Source organism: Crassostrea angulata, chromosome 1 (genome assembly GCF_025612915.1).
Source record: "Crassostrea angulata isolate pt1a10 chromosome 1, ASM2561291v2, whole genome shotgun sequence".
NCBI lineage: Eukaryota > Metazoa > Mollusca > Bivalvia > Ostreida > Ostreidae > Magallana > Magallana angulata.
In genome coordinates this window covers 32378086-32398598 of record NC_069111.1, presented here as the reverse complement: position 1 = coordinate 32398598, position 20513 = coordinate 32378086, and the positions used below count along the sequence as shown (strand labels likewise).

General features: G+C 31.3%; 1 protein-coding gene across 1 annotated transcript; it reads right to left on the bottom strand.

Annotated features, from left to right (window-relative positions):
- Positions 1 to 13491: 13491 nt before the first annotated feature.
- On the bottom strand, positions 13492 to 17506 carry LOC128191588 (dentin sialophosphoprotein-like). Its single transcript, XM_052863727.1, has 3 exons — positions 17114 to 17506; positions 14009 to 16986; positions 13492 to 13801 (listed from the first exon to the last, which is right to left on the bottom strand). Exons 1-2 carry the CDS (start codon positions 17172 to 17174, stop codon positions 14030 to 14032), a joined length of 3018 nt encoding a protein of 1005 aa, XP_052719687.1. The 5' UTR covers positions 17175 to 17506; the 3' UTR covers positions 13492 to 13801; positions 14009 to 14029.
- Positions 17507 to 20513: the final 3007 nt, after the last annotated feature.

Here is a 20513-nt window from a genome sequence, read left to right as displayed (position 1 = left end):
AAACATAGGTAATCATAGATTACTAAGCTCACCGAGACGGAGCATCACCCTTATGAGACATCACCTTCATAAGACCACCTTTATCATTTTATATGAAAATCATACTTTATGATCTTGGATATTCATGGATTCTGTTTTGACAAAATATCGTATATCATCTGATAATTTTTTTTATGATAATCAGATGTTCATATGTTAATCAATTCAATGATATAAAATTAAATATTGCATCATGTCATATTTATAATATATATCATATAATACAATAAAATACCGTAATAAACAATAATGAGATATGATATTGTAACGTATGATATGACATTGTATTGTGTTATACCTAATTGTATTTGATCACATAATACAATATCATAAAATATAATACAATATTGTATTATATTACAATATCATATTACATAATACATCATAACATTGAAACATGATATTATATTGTATAATATAGTATGATATTGTATTGAGTGACACTGAAACATATTTGATACATTATATGATAGTATATCATATAATACAATATAATTTGATTCCAACATTGTATCTTATCAAATGATACAATATTATGTGATAAAGTAAAATATTATAAAATACATTATTATATTATACATATAGTATCATATGACACAATAATATATATTACAATATCATATAATACAATTTCATGTGATATGATAATATATTATATAAACCAATATCATATCATACAATATCGTATGATACAATATTATATAATATTACAATATCATATAATACAATTTCATGTGATGTAATTCTATATTACTGAAACCAATATCATATTATACAATATTGTATGATACAATATTATAGAATATACAATATTGTATCATGGGATACAATATAATATTTTGCAAAAACTTATGTAATTGTACCATGTGATAAAATAATATATTAAAAATACAATATAATATTATACAATATTGTATCATAATATACAATACTATACATAACAATATCATGATACAATATCATATCATAAAATATCAAAAAAATTGATACAATATCATATCATATCGTATAACTTTTTATGATATAACATATGATATCATATTATATCATATCAAACAATATTGTTTCATATCATACAATATCATAGGAATCATGTTATATCATTTATCAACAAACACATCTATCTATCAAGCTGGTTTGAGTGAGGTAGGAGATTTCTTTAGCATCCTTGATAATGGAGATCAGGCTCTGCATCTGAAGCAACCTCTGCGTTTAATTTATAATAAAGTTAAATCAACTATGCAAGCCTTCATCTATAAAACATGTGACCTGTTCCAAAAAACTAAACCTCATCCAGCATCCGAAACCTATGGCTGAGATTCAGCATTCAAGCCCATCAGGTGCATTGGTATCATAAGACGCATCATCCATGCAAGTTTGGTGAAGTTTGGACCAGTAATAACTAAGATATCATCATCAGAGGGCACTAGCAATTAAAACCTTTACTTCCTCCAGCATCCGTAACTTATAGCTCAGATTCAGCATCCATGCCTGTCAGGTGCATCTGTATCATAAGACACACCATACATTCAAGTTTGGTGAAGTTAGGACCTGTAATAACTAAGAACTATTTTTTAGCATCCTTGATAAAGGAGATCAAGCTCTGCATCTGAAGTTACCTCTGCGATTCATTCATATTACAGTTAAATCAACTATGCAAGTTTGAAATAGTACTATCATCTATTAAACTTGTGACCTGTTTCAAAAAACTTAACTTTATCCAGCATCCGAAACCTATGGCTCACACTCAGCATTCAAGCCTGTCAGGTGCATCAGTATCATAAGACACACCATCCATGGAAGTCTGGTGAAGTAAGGACAAGTAATAACTAAGATATCATCATCAGAGGGCACCTGTTTCAAAAACTTTATTTAACCAGCTTTTAAAACCTTAACCTCCTCCAGCATCCGAAACCTATTGCTCAGATTCAGCATTCAAGCTTGTCAGGTGCATCAGTATCATAAGACGCACCATCCATACAAGTTTGGTGAAGTTAGGACCAGTAGTAACTAAGATATAATCATCAGAGGGCAACTGCAACAAAAACTTTAACCAGCTCTAAAAACCTTAACCTCCTCCAGCATCCGAAACCTATTGCTCATATTCAGCATTCAAGCTTGTCAGGTGCATTAATATCAGAAGACGCATCATTCATACAAGTTTGGTGAAGTTAGGACCAGTAGTAACTTAGATATTGCTATCAATGGGCACCTGCAACAAAAACTTTAACCTGCTCCAAAAACCTTAACCTCCTCCAGCATCCGCAACCTTTAGCTCAAATTCAGCACTCAAACCTGTCTGGTGCATCAGTATCATAAGACACACCATCCATGCAAGTTTGGTGAAGTACGGACCAGCAGTAACTAAGTTATTGCTATCAAAGGGCACCTGCAACAAAAACTTTAACCTGGTCCAACAACCTTAACCTCCTCCAGCATCTGAAATTTAGGACCCAGATTCAGCATCCAAGTCTTTCAAGTCCATAAGTAGGTCCAGATGCATCATCCATGCAAGTTTGGTGAAGATAGGACAAGTAATAGCTTAGATACAGGACCTGCAACAAAAACTTTAACCAGGTCCGGACGCCGACGCCGACGCCACCGCCGACGCCGACGCCGAGGGTATAGCATAAGCTCTCCTTGACTTCGTCTCGGTGAGCTAAAAATCAGAAAGGTTCCGATTATGCTAATAAGGCTGTGAGGTGTGTGTTAGCTTGTTGTGATTTTCGTTTCGTTTTCATTTATGCTTTGCGTTAACCTGGGAACTGTCGCTTGTATTTCCTGATTTTTACGTATCAAATCAAATAGAGACTTCGGTAAATCAAACAGTTTACTGTTAACCTGCGCAAATTAAGCAACATCTGAGTTCAAGCTATCGGTAATTCGGTATCATCTTTTGCGTAATGGTAGAATAATGCAATATGTTTTGTTGAGATGCTCGGCATTTTCTCGAATTTATTTAGTTTAAATAGAGTTTAGTATCGCTGACGGAAATATGTAGGTATATACATGTATGTGATTCATTTTGAAAAATAAATTGTGTTCTTTATTTGTAATAGTGCATGTTCCTTGTGTTTAATTGTTTACAATTTCTATTTACTTACCATATTTGAGTGTTAAACTTCGAATTATAAGCAAGATACAGAGATTTGCTCACAATTCTATGTTTGTACACAGATCTGGGGCCATTCATTTTTTTTCCATTTTAAGGAGGCCATTTTGGGGTTTTTTTGCGGAAAAACTACAATAGCATAACTCTTTGTTTTTAACCATATGTAATTTAAACCAACTCTAGTTTATTTGCAAAGGTTCATGAAAATCGACCGTCTGATTCTTTTTAGGTACCATCTCAAAATAGTGGTACATTTACTATAGGAATATATAGGAAACGGTCATTTTCCGCACATCAAAGCAGTTTAAAAAAATACTACAATTGCTTTTTTTCTCAAATTGTAATATGATAAGTAATATCATTTCCTACCTTATATGTAAAAAACACAAAATTCTACCGTCTGGTTTTTAGTGGGGGTCATCTCAAAATATTAAAATGCACCAAATGTTGCTATATATTTGGATCAACACGAATGATGATTGGTATAATGGATTCATTCAAAAAATGAAGAAAATGTCCTCGAGGATAGCATCATTCTGTATATAAAATTTCAACAGCGTACAATATTTACTTTTTCTTTTATGTTATTTCTTATAACGTACTCCTACAAAGCTTCATTTTATCATAACGTCATAAAAGCGCAATGGCAATGCTCCCCTACCGCACAACGTAAAAATCGTGTTAAAAATAAAAATTTCCTCTAAAAATCTAAATATTTTTATCTGTATTTTGTTTATTGTGTTCAATTTTATAAATGATATCGAAAAAAATTCAAAAGAAGTATAAATCAACTGTATTATATTAGAATGCGCAAAAACATGCGCAATGCAAACTAAAGTCGGCCTCCTTAAATGCCGAATAGGAAATACCAAGTTAAAAATCTTAAGCTGAATGTAATAAACTCATGTGAACAAACTATGACTCAAACCTAGCAAAATTTTGAGCTCATCTTGCTTATAATTCTACGATTGAAGCTGAAATTTTGGTTGATCATTAGAAATTCTATATGAATTAGAGTATGTTAAATACTTGTACACAAAAAAATTAACGAATCATGTGCTTTATATGACTACTCTCTGGGACCCCCTCTTTATACAATGAATAATGTGAAATGTGAGTAAATAAAAACGACATCGTTAAAACAGTTTCCATAGTTCTGACACATTTCTGTTGCGGGGATAAAAGAATTATCGCTATTCCTAAGAAATATTATAGCGGAAAATTATCCTGGTTGGTAGCCATTTGTTATGTTTGAATAAAATGGCATTCAAGGAAAATCAAGCAAGGTTACCCTAAACTTTTTTTGTTTATTGAAATGAGCATATCTTAAAGTCTCTACATGCTTAACTTCATCATTTTCTGAATATAAGAAATATGAAAAGGATCCATCCTTAAGAATGGAATCAAATTTTTAAACTCTTGTTGAATGAAATGTGTTTAGAATAATAATTTTCTTTATTTAATATGAAAAAAATGGGGATTGACCCTCAAAATAGGAACAAAGAGGGACCTAAATATTTCAACCAGAGCGCTTACAACGGAAATAAAATAGTCTCTGCTCTAAGAATGAAGACTGCTTTCTTTTATTTTCAAATCATGTGTAGCTGTACATGTATCTCAAGTTCTTAAATCGGATGGAAGACCTCCTCGTTGCTCGCAATGAAATCGTGTCTAGTTATCCTTTTTTTAAAACATTTTTCTTAAAACTCAAATATCTCGAATAGCCTACAACGGATTTTTATGAAGTTTTCACGAATAATACAAAATATCAAAGTCTTTTATCACGTACATTTTTGTTGTTGACGTCACTTCCGGTCGGCCGTTATGTTCGTTTTTCTTTTTATAAAAGGTGATTTTGTGCTCCCATTTTCTAAAAAACGATTTAAGATGGAACATTGAAAGTTTCAGGAATGATATATTTTTGAATTTTTAGTGGCGATCAGGTAAAACCATGATCGTCCGGCACTTCCGGTTTGCTCAAACAGTATTTTTAGAAAATTGTGTTTTAAAAATTGTTCAAATTAAAAAAATTACAATTTCTTTTCATCAGAATATTTTTCATTTTAAACTTATCAAATTTTAATATAAGCAGGTCTTCCGTCACTTCTGGTCGTCACTGGAAGTGTTCCGAAATTCCGATTTTTGGATTTATAAAGCATATACGTTTTGTAGACAGTGTACTGAATACAAAACTAAAAACTGTTTTAAAATCGGACAACGCATTGCAGATATATTGCAGTTTTAAGATGACCTTTTCCGGAAATCTCAATATTGCAGTGTAGGTCCAAAAATATGTTTATATATATATATATATATATATATATATATATATATATATATATATATATATATATATATATATATATATATATATATATATATATATATTCCAATATTTAATTACAATAATCCAACGTCTCTATTCACTAGCTATATATCCAATGTCTCCATAAACTGTCAAAGTTTGCGCAAAACTATGAACTCCAAGAAAATTAGCTCTATTTTGAACATTATCAATAGACTGAAATTTTTTTTAACCCCCAGACACTGGATGCATAGTTCAAAACTGGAATAACACAGGAGTGGAATAGTTTCTCGTATTAGTTAAACCTTAAGTCTTTATTATTATGTATTGAGAAAAAAATTTTCCAAGAGCACGTCCCCCTGCTTTAGCTAGCCTTTCTCCATTTTCCATAAAAGTTTCCTGAGTAAGTGAATGTTATTCCCAGATACTTATAAATATCAACTATTTCTAGCTTGTTTATAAGACCCAATGGTAAATTCAATATTCGCTGCTCTTGTCCTACTTTTTTCTAAAATGCATACATTTTGACTTGTTGGTGTTTATAAGTACTCTCCGACGTCTGCACCACTCAATACATGTAATTTATTTAACATACATTGTAAATCTTCTGTAGATTTGGCTATCAAATCAATATCGTCTGCGTATAACAACATGGATAATTTACGATTTACTAGATCAATTCCTACATCTAGATTATTAATTTCATGAACAGGGTCATTGATAAGAATTGAAAATAAGGTTTTAGATAAATTATCACCTTGTTTTACATATGTGTCAATTGATGACATCGATATTACCTTAAATACCAGATGTCCTCGCCCTCCTTTGCAATTATTCTTCCACATGTCGACAATGTTTAAATTGCTCTACATTATCATCTTCGATTTCATTTAATTGGGCAATAATGTAGCTACATATAGGAGTGTCCGAATTGGGTGTAATAACTGTATTGTCAGTCCGCAGCACTGTTAAGGTTTATCATGAAAATATCAGCGGAATTACACGTTCATAAAACGATGCAATTATTCTTACAAAATATTTATGTAAAGTTATTTTATCATGATATAAATGTGATGTTAAGGTATCCGATCCATAATAGCCCTAGATTTAATGAATTTGGGTGCATAACAGATATGCATGGGCTTAATACTCGGTATACTTGGACATAATTTTCATGTTTAAGTATCAATATGTAAGAGTGGAATGCGTCCTAATTAATGACATTTTCCTTTTCTTGACGAGTTCCGCCCCTTTGCTTTTATTCTAAAAAAAAAAATTAATTTAAAACATCTATACAGTATAAAATTTATTTTGAATTGTATTGTATTTCTAATGATAAAATACATCTTTTCACCAAAGCATTTATTGATTATCCTAGTATTTACTTTTTTATTTTAAAAAATGTGCTTGTCCCCATAGACCATAATGCAATCTTCATTAATTAATTACAGCTTAGTTAATAATATTTTTGAAAATTTCTCTCGGTAAATCTTTTTCTATTCTAAAATTCTTTATATTAATATCAAAGTATTAAATACATTATGGATATTCAAGGTTGGGAAAATTAGGTCCTAATATGGATCGGATAGCTCAAATGAAACAGTATAGTAAATGCTACTTTGTATGACACTTAGTGTGGCCCCCTGAATAAATAGTCACGTGACATGTGATGATAATTCTCCCGAGTGGAGGTCATAAACAAATTTTAATATTGCAAGGGCATGTTCTTGTTTAAATTAAAATTTAAATGATAATTAAAATCTACTTTTCTGTTAGATTCTGAAAAGTGCTGCTGCTTTGTATAGAAGAAATGAGCTCCCGGGACCGGCTAGAATTTATATGACATTCGCTTAATAGTTTGCGTATTATTAATTCATTCTATAGATTTCATCAAAGCAGCAGCCCTTTTTAATAATTTAAACATTCCCTTAATTTATATCCAAAAGATCGTAATGATCTGTTAAGTATATGCCCTTGTAAACAGCGGATTTAGACTTGCTTCCCGATGTCAAACACATCGAACCTATACATTAAACACTCTAAAAAAGGAATAATACATCCATAGGCAATTTTAATGTAGTTCAATGTTTTTGTACCCATAATCATCGGAAATTACTGTATTAGCATTTTTGACATCTTGTTGTTTTGTATGATGTCATATTTAACATTTCCCTTAACAATGCTGCGTCTCCTGAATTGCAGTTACGCAGTCGTAGATCATATATACAATACACCTGTGTACAAAAAATAATAATAAAGACTTAGGTGTATACCAAAATGTTAGATGAGTTAAGTCGGTCAAATCCATATTTTAAAAAAAATTGAAACAAGCTGATATCGAATGATGAATGTATGCATTTTAAAAATATTGAATAGTTTTCAATTTCATTTCTGGATATACCTACATGTAACATTTTTAAGAAGACAATCTTTAAAACTGAAATTTATTAGTTAAGCTTGGATTTAGTCAATCTGATTGTAAATCCTATGTTTAGGTTAACAAATATAACGCACAAATGAAAAAAAAATATCGTGTCGGCACTGTGGGGAGGTGCAAGACACAGGAACTTTAAAAAAAAAGTAAACTTGCAATCTGTTTACAATTTAAGAAAAATAACACTAAATACATTTTTTCGTGCAGTTTTGTATTAAACTTTGGTGTTCAGTGGCCGCAAGTTCAGTTTAAAACATGATTCAAAAGAAGATTTTATTTCGCACATTCTGTTCGATGGAATACAGATTTCGAATAATGTAAGAGCCAAAACTCCTGCTATAAACTGTGTAAAAATGTACTGTATATATACATGTAACAATACATTATCTTTAAGATGGCAGCTCTTAACTTTGTGTTAAAAACATGTAATCCTATATGAACATGTACAACATACATGTATATTTGAGCTGGATTTCGATTTCTATTGAGGGGTTTTCCCTCCAAACATTAATACATATTAATAGTATTTACTAATGGATAAAATACATAAATTGAAAAATGTCGATGAGTGATCAATTTTATCTGATCTATTGTGAAATGAATATATTGGCATAAATTCTCAGAAAGCTATTCTTTATCCACTTTTTCATCATAATATATATGCAACCTATTTAAGTTATTAATTCTTCTGTCACAATACAGTGTTTGTCGTTTCTTCATATATTTAAAGATTTTTTTAATCAGATTTTCTACTCATACTATTTCATTTTGAAAAGGAATATAGTTTAGATAAATATTGTCAACTGATGGTTGTCTTGTTTCGTAGCATATGAAATTTTTTTTTCCAATTCAATTTTAAAAAAAGAAATGCGCTTTATTCCACCTGGAATTAAAATGACATATATAGGTATAACAGTTTCTTTTTGGGTCACAGATCAGTTAGTTGTCATCATAAGGAAACTTTAATTATGTAGGGTTTCATTTATAACTCCCAATCACTATCAACAGTAACACGATTATAATCTATTTTTTAACTAAGTCTAGCTGCATAATTTATGTTTGGGTAAGTAAATAAGCGACATCGCTTAAAGCTGCTTGGTCCGATTTTTTTGTAATTACAGTATCAACATTTTTTTCATACAAATCATTTATCTTAGAAAGTTATGGACTTTCTCCTATTTACACCAGCAGAATCAGTCTCCTTTCAAAGTTAGAAATTTTCAAAGTAAATAAAAATAATTTCTCTTTGGGCAAACGAAAAAACAAACCAAAATGCATCACGGGAATGTTTAGAAAAGGAAACCGCTTGGTTTCGTCCCCCGAATATTTGGGGTTATTCAACCCGCATGCTATGCATCGATTGTAAAGAAAGCAGACTTTGGAAATATTAGCGAACAAAACGTACACATGTTTATTTGTAATTTGTCTGATCATTTCCACCTTTATTTAAAGCGATGTCAAAGTCGTAATACAACCATACCCGTCTCGTCGTCAGGGGTGAAATTTAACATGAGGCGAAATAACGCGGTACCTTTTAATGTCGTTTGTTTTGTTAGCAAATTTTGTACGCATTTTTCTTCATTGAAATTGTGCATAATTGACGGGTAAAACTACTGCAATGTATTAATATACATATACTAAGCATAGCCATCGTTTAAAAGCGTGCATAAAATTTGATATAAAATCGGACCAAGCAGCTTTAAATGTTCTAGAGTCAAATTTTCCTTACTCTGGAATAGTTGCATGCATTTTTTACGTAATGAGTAACATGACATTGCTTATGCAAATCAGAATTTACCAAATAACTCCTATGTTAAAAAATAACCAACCAGCTGCAGACGATACCGATCAATTCCTATTTTTCTGCTTCAAATGCGAAACGGTCAACCAATCTTTACATCCATCTTTAGTAGATGACTGCAAGCGTTTGTGTTAGTAAAGAGTTCATTACATTTGTAGAAATTTGCGTTGAGTATTTGATGTGAACACTATCTATATGATTATTGTTATTGAATAATTTCAAAATTAAATGAGGCTGGAGGGTCAACTTTTTTATAAATTACAGATTTGCCTAAAAATATGATATTATCGACCACCAATTATTATTTGATTATGGCGAAATCCAAAAAATCTAGAATATGTGTTTCTACATTTTTATACAGAACTCTGCATTTAAAGAAAAAATACATCGTTTAAAAACAGCCACGATTATTCAGACTTTCTAACCTTTCCTAACTACATGTATTATGATAATGATGTACAATGCCTATTACTATCGATAAACAGCATATGATTTCGTAAAAGGTTGTGTTCACCTCGACCTGCTGTTGATAACAAATTTAAAATTATCTGAAATACATGTCATTCACAATGCACTGACGTCGAATACGATAACTGCATAAGCTGACACATTATCGTCCCAGACAACTGAATCCCAACTCAGGTTTTAACAAGTGGTTTGTACGTATATCGTTACGGTAAATTAATCATACGAATGTTGCAGAGCTAAAGCATGTACGTTGTTAAATACATAGCTATTGTGACTCTATTTTTATCCCAAATAAAATTACAAATAATACCAGATGACGACAATTATGTAATAATCACCTTTTATACCATATATATCAAATTATGAATATTTGATTCTTTCTCCCAAAAATTACTGAACAACCAATATTACGATAATCAAATAACTCATAAAATTTATGCCGTAATTGATTACATAATTTGTTTTTAAAAAAACAATCCTTGTTGCCTAAAAGCGCCAGACAATTCCAATTAAGCAAAAACATACAAAGTACATTTCGAAGCAATCTGAAGGAGTGGAGGTGGCTTAAACGTTTTATAATTTTCCAAAAACTGGAAACTGACCGGCGTTCAAGGAAAAAGTGATCACCCACGCTAACGAATCGACGCACCTACAATTTTCCCGCGAAACATTCCATTAGTTATACGCTGCGAGATCACTTCGTCATTATATACGAAGATGCCAAAGAATTTGGTATTGTGCTGCAAGAGAGAAAACTCTACAAACTAGATAGCAACATTATCATTACACAATTCTTTTATTATTATGATTTTGATGTTTACCGCGGCCGTAAAAGAAATGACTGGTGTCAAAAGATCCTAAAGATCATGCAGTTTTCAAGCAACCAGTTTTTCTAGATTTCGAATAAAATACACATTTATACAATTTTTCATTACAATTAAACAATTGTGTTATTTGATAAACAAGTACGACAATTTTTACATTTATTTTATAAATAATGTAGCAATAGTAACATCATGAATGTCAAACCAATAAAACAGAAAACTTGACTCATAAAACGAATTTTTTTCTTCAATATTTTTATAGATAATATTTTTCACAGATCGATTTGTGAACATATATATAACAAATCTGCTGTGTCGTAAGAGCGGCTTCTTTACCATTTTACTGTGTCTGTCTATGAAGATATGTACGACCCGCATTTTAATTTTGTCTCGTCATCCTTTTACCAAAATAGACTGTAATTAAAATACCTGTTATTACACATACTACATTAAATTCATATCAGTACACTTTTTATTCGGCCTTTTTTAAGGCAAAGTCTTTAATATTTTTTACCATTAGTTGTGGTTGATGAATTTCTTTTTGTTGTTGTTTAATCAAATACACTTAACATAACAGTTTTAGATCTAAATGATTTTCAGAAAAGTGATGACCATCGTGAATGCATTTGTAGTCATATTTTCTTATCAAGACAGACAGGAGTATTGTATACAAAGTTGTGCGTTTATACAGAATAATTTTCTGTTCACATCTGAATGAATGTAGACTTGGTTTATATATTATAATGCAATTCACACGTTGTTCGTCTATTGAAAGTATTAAGTATTCTTCATACATTTCTGCAGACACTTTTACAACGGTACATGTAGAGAAATAAAATTTGTTAAAATTCCACAGAAGATCGTGTATATTTATGATTCCTGCTGTCAATGAAAATGCATTCATCAATGTTAATGTCAATTTATCTAAATTAAGAATTCATATTTAAAGAACAGTCCGCACTTTCGTTATAAAAATTACTGAAGATAAAACTTCAAATAGCCTGTTATTAGGTGCAGGATATAGAGTCTTAAATTATTTCTATAAGTCAATGAATTGTCAATGACGAACCTTGTCGTATATATCAATGTAAATCAATATACTGCGGTTTTTAAAAGCTGGTACTGTTAAGTATATGAAGTAAATCCTTGTCAATCATCTCTGAAGTGATCGATTGGTGGATGTTATCAAAAGCAGTGATATTTCGAAAATACACCTGTGCATTATTGAATAGTTGAATGAGCCGAACATTTATAATTTTGTTCATTGATTATAACAATCTACATCGTTTACATTAAATGTGAGGTATAATTCACTTCCTTTTATATTATAAAAAAAAAATAATATACTAGCAATCCTAATTTCTATACAGTATGTAAAACAATGATATTAATCAGTCTAAGGACACAACATACCAATAATTTTATAAATAAATGCTTAATATTATATGGATTTATACATGAATTTTGATATTTTTTTGTTTAAAAAGTCAAAAAGTCAAGATGTGTTATATAAACGGATATAACTCGACATATTTCTACACTATTACGCATGACATTTATAAAATTTATTACCATTGGGCGCAACTATGACCTTTCAGTTTCTAAATTATGCGTAAACAATTTTGAAAGAGAATTATTAATAGTTTTTTTTTTATAAAACCGGAATTAGCTTTACTTAGTAAATTTTACAACAGTTGCTAATGTATAAGTAGAGAACATAAAACATCGCTTATGAAGGAGAGAATACAAAAATGAAACATTTTTTGTAAAAAAAAAAAAAAAATGAAACATTTTTTGTACAAAAAAAATGAATAATATGCATTCAGAGATGTTAAAAAAAAAACAGAGAGAAGGGCGCGTGTTTATACATTTCTCAGTTTTGAACTCTTAATACAGTAGGCGCCACTTTTCTGAAGAATTTGTTATTTTTTTGAAAGGGTTTAAACATGTTAATGTATTCATTGTTTATGGAAATTTTTATATTTCTATTCTTCTTAAGCATGATTTTCAGAAATGACTGATGAATTAACCTTTAAACAGTTTTACTTAATTGCTCAAGTTGAATAGTAATACTTAATACGATATTAACTAACCATTTTTTTAGGAATTGCATGTTGATTACTTGTTAGTCGATATATAATTGGTATGCAAATTATCATGTATTAAGAATAGAGTAAGTGCATGGAACTTCCCAAGAAACTGGAAACAATATATACAAGAAAGATTTGGAATTTTAGTGTTTGATCCGCGTTACTTCTCCATAAATGTAAACAAATTATATTGACTCATTTATGCAACTGAAATTACGTGTGGGAAAGTCAAACCTCCATAGTATTTTTTTGAAAACTTTACACGATAATAGCTTGTACAAAATAACTATATCGGAATTTTATCATTAAAATTATCAGTTTACACAATTGTACAAAAATTGTATAGACGTATATACTCTGTTCCAGTTAAAGCTACATGTGCATTTTCCTCATAGCAGAATTATGACAACAATATGAATACACGTATATGAATAATTTAATAACAGTCTGATATAAAACAGTTAAATATCACAGCATAATAAATTAACAACACACAATGAATGACTAACAGTGGGATAATGAATGAGGATTGCATACGCTTCTCTACGATTGTCTCGTTTGTTTGGATGAAATACATAATCTTGTCATGGTGCATTAGTGTCGCCGCCCGCAGCGACACTTTTCAGCCAATTTCACTTCCCTGCACGAAACAGCCTTAATATGACCTATTTCGCTAATATCCTTAGGTTGATTGGATGGGACTTCATTAATGTTGGATTTTCTCGATTCTACAAAACAATTGTTATGTTAGTTATTTTTAAGATATCAATATTGACAAGCTTTATCGATAATAAATCCATAAAGAAGCCTTTTGTAGACACAATCTTAATGTAATTAATACTGTTTATGCTGAACACAAATACCAAACTTCGCTCCATATATCGATCGTTGATATGAGAATTTATATAGATATAAGTACACCAATTAATACTTACTTGGCAAGAAACATTGGCGCTTCAGTACATGTAATCGTAATCACCATAGTCAGGTCTTTCCATCACTTGAACGGAATTGACGTCCTTAACCTCTAATGCATAATCATAATCTTCATCACTACGATGGTCTTTTCCTTTTCTATCTACTTCTGTTTCGTCCGAATAATCCAGTTTATCTATATGGTTCCCTATTTCCCCACTTATTGTATCAACAGAGCCATCGTTACCATCGGCCGGTTCGGAACTATCGTCATCTACATTTGTGTTGTCGACTTGCTTGCTCTTCATAGCATTTTCTTCTTTGCTGTTGTTGTCATTTAATAAATTTTCGTTTGATTCATCGTCTTTACTGTTTTTGTCATTTTTTTGACTGTTGCTGATGTTTTCATCTTCCTTACTGTCATTAACTCGGCTCTCGTTTTTATCTTCTTTGCTGTTGTTGTCATCAGCTTTGCTGTTATCGTTTTTACTTTTGTTATTGTCATCAGCTTGGCTGTTTTCTTCTTTGCTGTTTATGTCATCAGATTCGTTGTTATTTTCTTTGCTATTGTTGTCATCAGCCTTGCTGTTATCTTCTTCACTTTTGTTATTGTCATCAGCTTGGCTGTTATCCTCTTTGCTGTTGTTGTCATCAAATTGCTTGCTTTTTTCTTTGCTATTATTGTCATCAACTTGGCCGTTCTCTGCTTTGCTGTTATTGTCATCAGCTTGGCTGTTATCCTCTGTGCTGGTACTGCCATCAAATTGCTTGCTATTTTCTTTGCTATTGTTGTCATTAGCTTGGCTGTTATCTTCTTTGCTGTTGTTGTCATCAGCTTTGCTGTTATCCTCTTTGCTGTTTATGTCATTAGATTGCTGGCTATTTTCTTTGCTATTATTGTCTTCAGGTTTGCTGTTATCTTCTTTGCTGTTGTTGTCATCAGCTTTGCTATTATCCTCTTTGCTGTTTATGTCATCAGATTGCTGGCTATTTTCTTTGCTATTACTGTCATCAACTTGGCTGTTCTCTGCTTTGCTGTTATTGTCATCAGCTTGGCTGTTATCCTCTTTGCTGGTACTGTTATCAGATTGCTTGCTATTTTCTTTGCTATTGTTATCATCAGCTTGGCTGTTATCTTCTTTGCTGTTGTTGTCATCAGCTTTGCCGTTATCCTCTTTACTGTTTATGTCATCAGATTGCTTGCTACTTTCTTTGCTATTATTGTCATCAGCTTGGCTGTTATCCTCTTTGCTGTTTTTGTCATCAGCTTTGCTGTTATCCTCTTTGCTGTTTATGTCATCAGATTGCTGGCTATTTTCTTTGCTATTATTGTCTTCAGGTTTGCCGTCATCTTCTTTGCTGTTGTTGTCATCAGCTTCACTGTTATCCTCTTTGCTGTTTATGTCATCAGATTGCTGGCTTTTTTCTTTGCTATTGTTGTCATTAGCTTGGCTGTTATCTTCTTTGCTGTTATTGTCATCAGCTTTGCTGTTATCCTCTTTGATGTTTATGTCATCAGATTGCTTGCTACTTTCTTTGCTATTATTGTCATCAACTTGGCCGTTCTCTGCTTTGCTGTTATTGTCATCAGCTTGGCTGTTATCCTCTTTGCTGGGACTGCCATCAGATTGCTTGCTATTTTCTTTGCTATTGTTGTCATTAGCTTGGCTGTTATCTTCTTTGCTGTTGTTGTCATCCGCTTTGCTGTTATCCTCTTTGCTGTTTATGTCATCAGATTGCTGGCTATTTTCTTTGCTATTATTGTCATCAGGTTTGCTGTCATCTTCTTTGCTGTTGTTGTCATCAGCTTTACTGTTATCCTCTTTGCTGTTTATGTCATCAGATTGCTGGCTTTTTTCTTTGCTATTGTTGTCATCAACTTGACTGTTCCCCGCTTTGCTGTTATTGTCATCAGCTTGGCTGTTATCCTCTTTGCTGGTACTGTCATCAGATTGCTTGCTATTTTCTTTGCTATTGTTGTCATTAGCTTGGCTGTTATTTTCTTTGCTGTTATTGTCATTAGCTTGGCTGTTATCTTCTTTGCTGTTGTTGTCATTAGCTTTGTTGTTATCCTCTTTGCTGTTTATGTCATCAGATTGCTGGCTATTTTGTTTGCTATTATTTATATCAGCTTGGCTGTTCTCTGCTTTGCTGTTATTGTCATCAGCTTGGCTGTTTTCGTCTTTGCTGTTATTGTCATTAGATTGCTTGCTATTTTCTTTGCTGTTGTTGTCATCAGCTTGGCTGTTATCTTCTTTGCTGTTATTGTCATCAGCTTTGTTGTTTTCGTCTTTGCTGTTGTTGTCATCCGATTGTTTGTTATTTTCTTTGCTTTTGTTCTCATCAGCTTGGCTTTTATTCTCTTTGTTGTTATTGTCATCAGATCGTATTCTATTTTCCTTACTTATGTTGTCATCAGGTTTGCTGTCATCTTCTTTGCTGTTGTTGTCATCAGCTTGGCTGTTATCCTCTTTGCTGTTATTGTCATCAGATTGCTTGCTTTTTTCTTTGCTATTGTTGTCATCAGCTTGGCTGTTATCTTCTTTACTTTTGTTATTGTCATCAGCTTGGTTGTTATCGTCGTTGATGTTGTTGTCATCAGCTTTGCTGTAATCTTCTTTGCTGTTATTGTCATCAGCTTGGCCGTTATCTTCTTTGCTGTTGTTGTCATCAGCTTGGCTGTTATCCTTTTTGCTGTTTATGTCATCAGATTGCTTGCTATTTTCTTTGCTATTGTTGTCACCAGCTTTGTTGTTATCTTGTTTGCTGTTGTTTTCATCACCTTGGCTGTTATTTTCTTTGCTAATGTTGTCATCAGCTTCGCTTTTTTTCTGGTCATCCTCATTTTCGCTGCTCTTGAAACTATCGTTTTTGTTTTCCACTGATGTGTCTTCATCTTTGTTGTCATCATCATTTTGGCCCTCTTCGTTATCATCCGTTACAGGTTTTGAATTATTTAGTTCTTCACTGTCTGGCTTATCCTCATGAACACCAATACCTGTTTTAAATAGATTGAATGGTTGCTTTATAGTTTGATATTTAGTATATAAAATTATTAATTCGTACATAAAAACTCATAACATTTAACTTAAGAGCAAGTTCTTTGTTAATAGAATTATACGTACTTGCACAGTATCCAGTCGCGAGAAACGCCAACAAAGCGACCACTAAGAAAAAGAGCTTCATAATGATTATAAAAATCCGAAGTTGTAATACTTCAATGACAACTATTGCAATATATTTACCGGAGACCAGCTCCAGTTAAGCGATGTTTTACGACTGACGTTAAACAATTGTGCAAGAGGTTTATATACCTCTTGTACAGCACGATTATAACTGTCAAATAAAACTGACAGTGATAAAAGGCGAGCAGTATGTAAAATCAACTTAATTTACATATTCAATGAAAACGCTTTCCTTACATTTCATAATGAGGGTCACATGTTTTGTACATTGCAGGACAAACCACACGTCATTCCTATTAAAGAGGACTTACTCACGCCTAGGAATGATTGAAATAGAACGTGCTTCTATGAACTTAACTAGGCGTAAACTTAATTATTGCTATGGATTAAAAATGCTGATCTTATTAATCTCATATGTGAAGCTATGAGAAAACTATTTGCAAGAAAAAAAAACAGCTAAAAGCTTGAATGTCGTAGTTTTCAGGATAAAAATGTAATAAACCATTATTCAAGTCGTAGTTATCCCTTATCAAAACGTTACACGTGATACAGATCGTTATCGGGTAAGATTTTTTTTAAAAAAACTCAGACAATATAATGAAGCAAAGCTCCATAAAAATCTTTAGTTTTTTAATGATTGGACATGTTAAAATGAATTAGAAAGATCTAAAGTTTGCTGATTCAAAGTTCTAAGAGTGTACTTTCAATTTTGTTAAAACAACTAGTTTATTAAAGATGTATACACACAACCAAATTCGTATATCAGCGTATTTAGTTCCCTTCTGTGACAATATGAGAAAACGAAACTCAATCGAATGGTACCCTCATTTGATTTAACACTGACTTGACATTCATGATTTACATTTTTTGAAACCTTACCAAATACTAAACCGAAAATAGACCAAAACTTAAATAAGATCAACTATTGATGTTTTTTTTCTCTCAAAATATAGCTATTTTTAAGCTTTAAAATGCATCATTAAAATTAATCAATATTTTGAAAGATAACTACATGATTGAGTTTATTAGAATATCAGCATAACTTGTTTGAAAATTTCTTTGATTTCATTAACACGCAATAAATCATACTGACAGTTTCATTTCCTACAATAGATACTGGATTGATGAGACGTCATGATTTGAAATTCAAAAATATTTTAATAAGCTTACAAAGTCTGGAATGTTTTACTTAAGTCAGTCTAAGCCATAGTTGAAAACACAAAGTAACGTTTTTGGTCTTTGATTTTTCAATCCCGTTGTCAAATATGTCCTTTGAATTTTATTTATAACCTCATTTGAAATAACTTTTTTAAACATCCCTGAACTACTGATCAGATTTTTTTTATAAGGTGCATTAAAATTGCAATTTATTTGTGCTATAAAATTCAAATTATAATACATCCTGTTTCAAAACTATCCTACGTCCTCTTGTAAAGGTCATTGCATGGTTTGAATTCCATAAAGTGTACACTTATTTTACATTTCTGTTTATAAACTGTTCAAAAATAGTAAACTTATTCATACTTTTGGTTTTAAACAACTTGTTAAGTCACACGTGTCATTATTTGACATTGTGTTGTTGATTTAATCCATTAATGAATGAGACTTTTGAATAAATTAATTATCTAGTTAATGTCTGTAAAACATATTACACGCATGCATTTTTAATATATCTTTTTTCTGCAGCCATTGACGTCTTGTTTACGTGGAATTTTATATCTGTATTATAACTTTACTTCTCATGTGATTAATTGTAACTAACCTTCATTTCAATTTTTTTAATCCCTTGGCATTTCAAAATAATTTACCGAAATTAATTTAAAGGATGACGGACCCAATTCACTTCTACAATAATTGTTTTTATGAAAAATTGTTTCCAAATTGAAATATGAGACTTATATGATGATTTTGAGTTAAATTTCATTTTTTTTAAATTACCAGGTCATCGACTTCGTATCTACGGGGGCACATGCCTAAGTGCAATGTGTGGTTATTTTTAATGAGAAGTACTACACAAATTCTAACACAAGGGAAAAGCTGTCAGTGACAACAAATCTAGTTTTCTTTCATGTGAACTGTATCCATAAACCATTTGTAAACCCTTAATTGATAAACAATATCTTTTTAGAGAAATGGTGTACCCTACATGTATATGCAATATTCTGCGAGAAAATCACCAAGTTTAACAGCTGATATTTTTTTCTACAATGTATCTGCGTAAAGCGAATAAGGTCCGTCGTCTTTAATTTACATACACCATTTGAAACACACAAATATACGTTTACTGATTTCTCTTAATTTTGTAGATTATACTTCTTTTAATAAGTGATCAATGACTTTGTCATTGCGTACAAAGATTGTTTCCATTTATCAGTTTTTAATTATCAAGAAGGTAATCGCGCTTTCATAAAGAACACTTTTATACAACTTTTATATTATTGCTAGCAGTATATGAACTGTGTTGCAAATATTTGATATGTATAGTTCATTCACTGAAGCAAGTTAACACCAAAGTAAATTCAATATAATAGAAATTTTGAATGCCCTGGAACGATAGGTGAGCGACGTAACAATAATTGATAACATTCATTTTAAAACTCATTCAGAAAGCGTGAGTTGTACGGTGGTTACATGTACTTCTATAATAAACCGAACAAATTAGAGAAAGTATCCTTTAATATCCAAGTTCTCGTATCACTCAATTAAGATATTAAAGACTCTTTCTGAGGTGATTCTAAAATTTGTATTTATCTACTCAACGATTTGTATAGCTTCGAAATTCATTCTTATAACAGGACCTTATTTAATTCCGCATACTTTAAGCTTTGCATTCATCAGCGAATATGTGTACAATCACAATTGATAAACATAAAATTTGCTGAAATGTCATGTATCACATGAATATCAAATAAAAGATCTAACGAATAGTTATTTTATCCCTTTATTTTCAGATTTAATTCTAAAGCCTTCTTTAATTAATTACATTTGTATATAACATATTTTGAAATAATTGAAAAGTTTTGCTGAATTTCAAGATCTTTTTATTCTTAAAAATATATATTTATTTATCCAATGTTAATTAGTCAAAGAAAACATAAAGAGTCGTGTAAAAGTATTTAAAGGGGTAAACAACTATTGTCAGGTTGCATTTGTGCTTACTGTAAAGAGCATTCATTGTACTCATGTCATCTTAAACCTTGTGATTGTCGACTGACCTCAATTTGCTACGCGTATGTTCTACTGAACGTGTTTTTATGGCCATCATAAATAAGAACCGCATTGTTTTAATTCATAATTAACCTCATGTAAAGAAAAAAATATGATACGTTGCTAACGATAA

What these genes read in the sequence shown, in the direction of transcription:
- LOC128191588 (XM_052863727.1), bottom strand. Translation starts at nt 17,174, where the DNA reads ATGAAGCTCTTTTTCTTAGTGGTCGCTTTGTTGGCGTTTCTCGCGACT. An exon ending in CGCGACTGGATACTGTGCAA is followed by an intron (nt 16,987 to 17,113) that starts GTACGTATAATT and finishes TATTTAAAACAG; the next exon opens with GTATTGGTGTTCATGAGGAT.